The sequence below is a fragment of the Crocodylus porosus genome, unplaced genomic scaffold (assembly GCF_001723895.1).
Source record: "Crocodylus porosus isolate Cpor-Errol unplaced genomic scaffold, CroPor_comp1, whole genome shotgun sequence".
Lineage (NCBI taxonomy): Eukaryota > Metazoa > Chordata > Crocodylia > Crocodylidae > Crocodylus > Crocodylus porosus.
This window is the reverse complement of record NW_017728931.1, coordinates 51,767,510-51,768,931: the sequence shown is the minus strand read 5'-3', so window position 1 is coordinate 51,768,931 and position 1,422 is coordinate 51,767,510. Positions and strand designations below refer to the sequence as shown.

General features: G+C 49.2%; 1 protein-coding gene across 1 annotated transcript in view; it reads left to right on the top strand.

Annotated features, from left to right (window-relative positions):
- PLA2G6 (phospholipase A2 group VI) overlaps positions 1-1,422 on the top strand; it is a 26,216-nt gene that overhangs the window by 7,863 nt on the left and 16,931 nt on the right. Inside the window, exon 5 of the mRNA XM_019543905.1 lies at positions 873-952. Coding sequence (XP_019399450.1) covers positions 873-952 — 80 coding nt within the window. The remainder of the gene's footprint in view (positions 1-872; positions 953-1,422) is intronic.

Here is a 1,422-nt window from a genome sequence, read left to right as displayed (position 1 = left end):
TGAAATCTGTGCCTGGTCTTGGGCCAGGTATTCCCTTTCTGGCTCCATGTGTTCTTCCCTTGTTTTAGGCCACACCTGTTTTCTCATGTCTGTGGATCCACAGCTAGTGCATGATGCTGGTGGTTTGAGTTGGCAGAATTCCCCCTTAAGCCTACCTACAGAAGTTGGGTGATAGGAGCCTTAGTGTGGCATAGATGAGTCCTCTAAGTCCTTGTGTTGGGATGCCTGTGATGGGTTGGCCACACTGACTTGGGGAGCCCTCCTCACATGATTCCTTCCTGCTGATCAGTAACATTTTGAATGCTGTATGTTTGCCCAAGCTGATATTAAGAATCAGGGCCCTGAGACTGAAGGTAGAAGGGCAGCAGCCTGCTGCTGTTTTTACCTCTGGTCTGAGGAGAGACCTAAGCTATTTCAAGGTGTTTCCAGTCCTCTTCTGGGTACGGTGTGGGAGTATTTGATGCTAAACACTATAATCTCCAGAGCAACCTAGTGGGGTGGAGATGGTAGTACTTCGCACGTTGGTCTGGATGACCATCTGCTGTCCATGGGCAGTGCCATCTCTGGGCCATGCTCTGACCTGAAGCCTGCTGAGGAATCTAGCAGCTGACAGGTGGCACTGGACACTCCCTATTTTTGCCAGCTGGTCCCTATTCTTTTATTAGTGTCTGGGCAGGGGTTAGAGCTTGTGGCCAAATCCATGGAAGGAAGAGAGGTATTCTTGATCTGGCCTCTTGGACTGGGAGGCCCCTGCATGTGGGGCTTACAGCACAACAGGCTGGGTCTCTGCAGAGGGGAGGCTAGGATTTCTTTGCCTCTTTCACATGTTTGTAGGAATTCTTAGGGTTCAAATTGCTTGTTCTGGGGTTTAGTTTGTCATCTTCCCCAAAGTTGCTGTCAGGTCCCTGGTAGTCTGTGAGAGTGGTGGTGTGGCTGAGGGTGCCCTGGGCTGGTATTTCTAGGGCAGCAGGCAGGGAGCTTTTCAGCCCATCACCAGTTCTTTTTTTACTCTTTGAACTTGGGGCTTGGTAGTTTTCTGAAAGTAATGTTGCACTTGGGAAGGCTCCAGGAGTGTTCTGGGACAGAGTGTAGTGGGTTTGACTTTGTGACAGGGTGTGTTGAGAATAAGGCTCAGAGCTTGTAAGAAGTGAGGTCTGAAAATAGTGCTAACTTAACAAGAAGGCCTGTCCCTGGGTTGCTGTAGGAGAATCACTGAGCTAGCTTACACCAAGAGAAGTTTTTAAATTTGAATTCCCCCATATCTTATTCCCTCTGGGAATCTGCTACAAGAGTGGGCAGATTCACTTCCTGCTGCTTCTGCGTAAACCCAGAGCTGGTGGGTTTCCTGCAGGGGTAAACCAGCCAACTGACAGTGCCGTTTGGCGTGAAATCATAGGGGAAAATAAAATCTTGAAAGTGTTT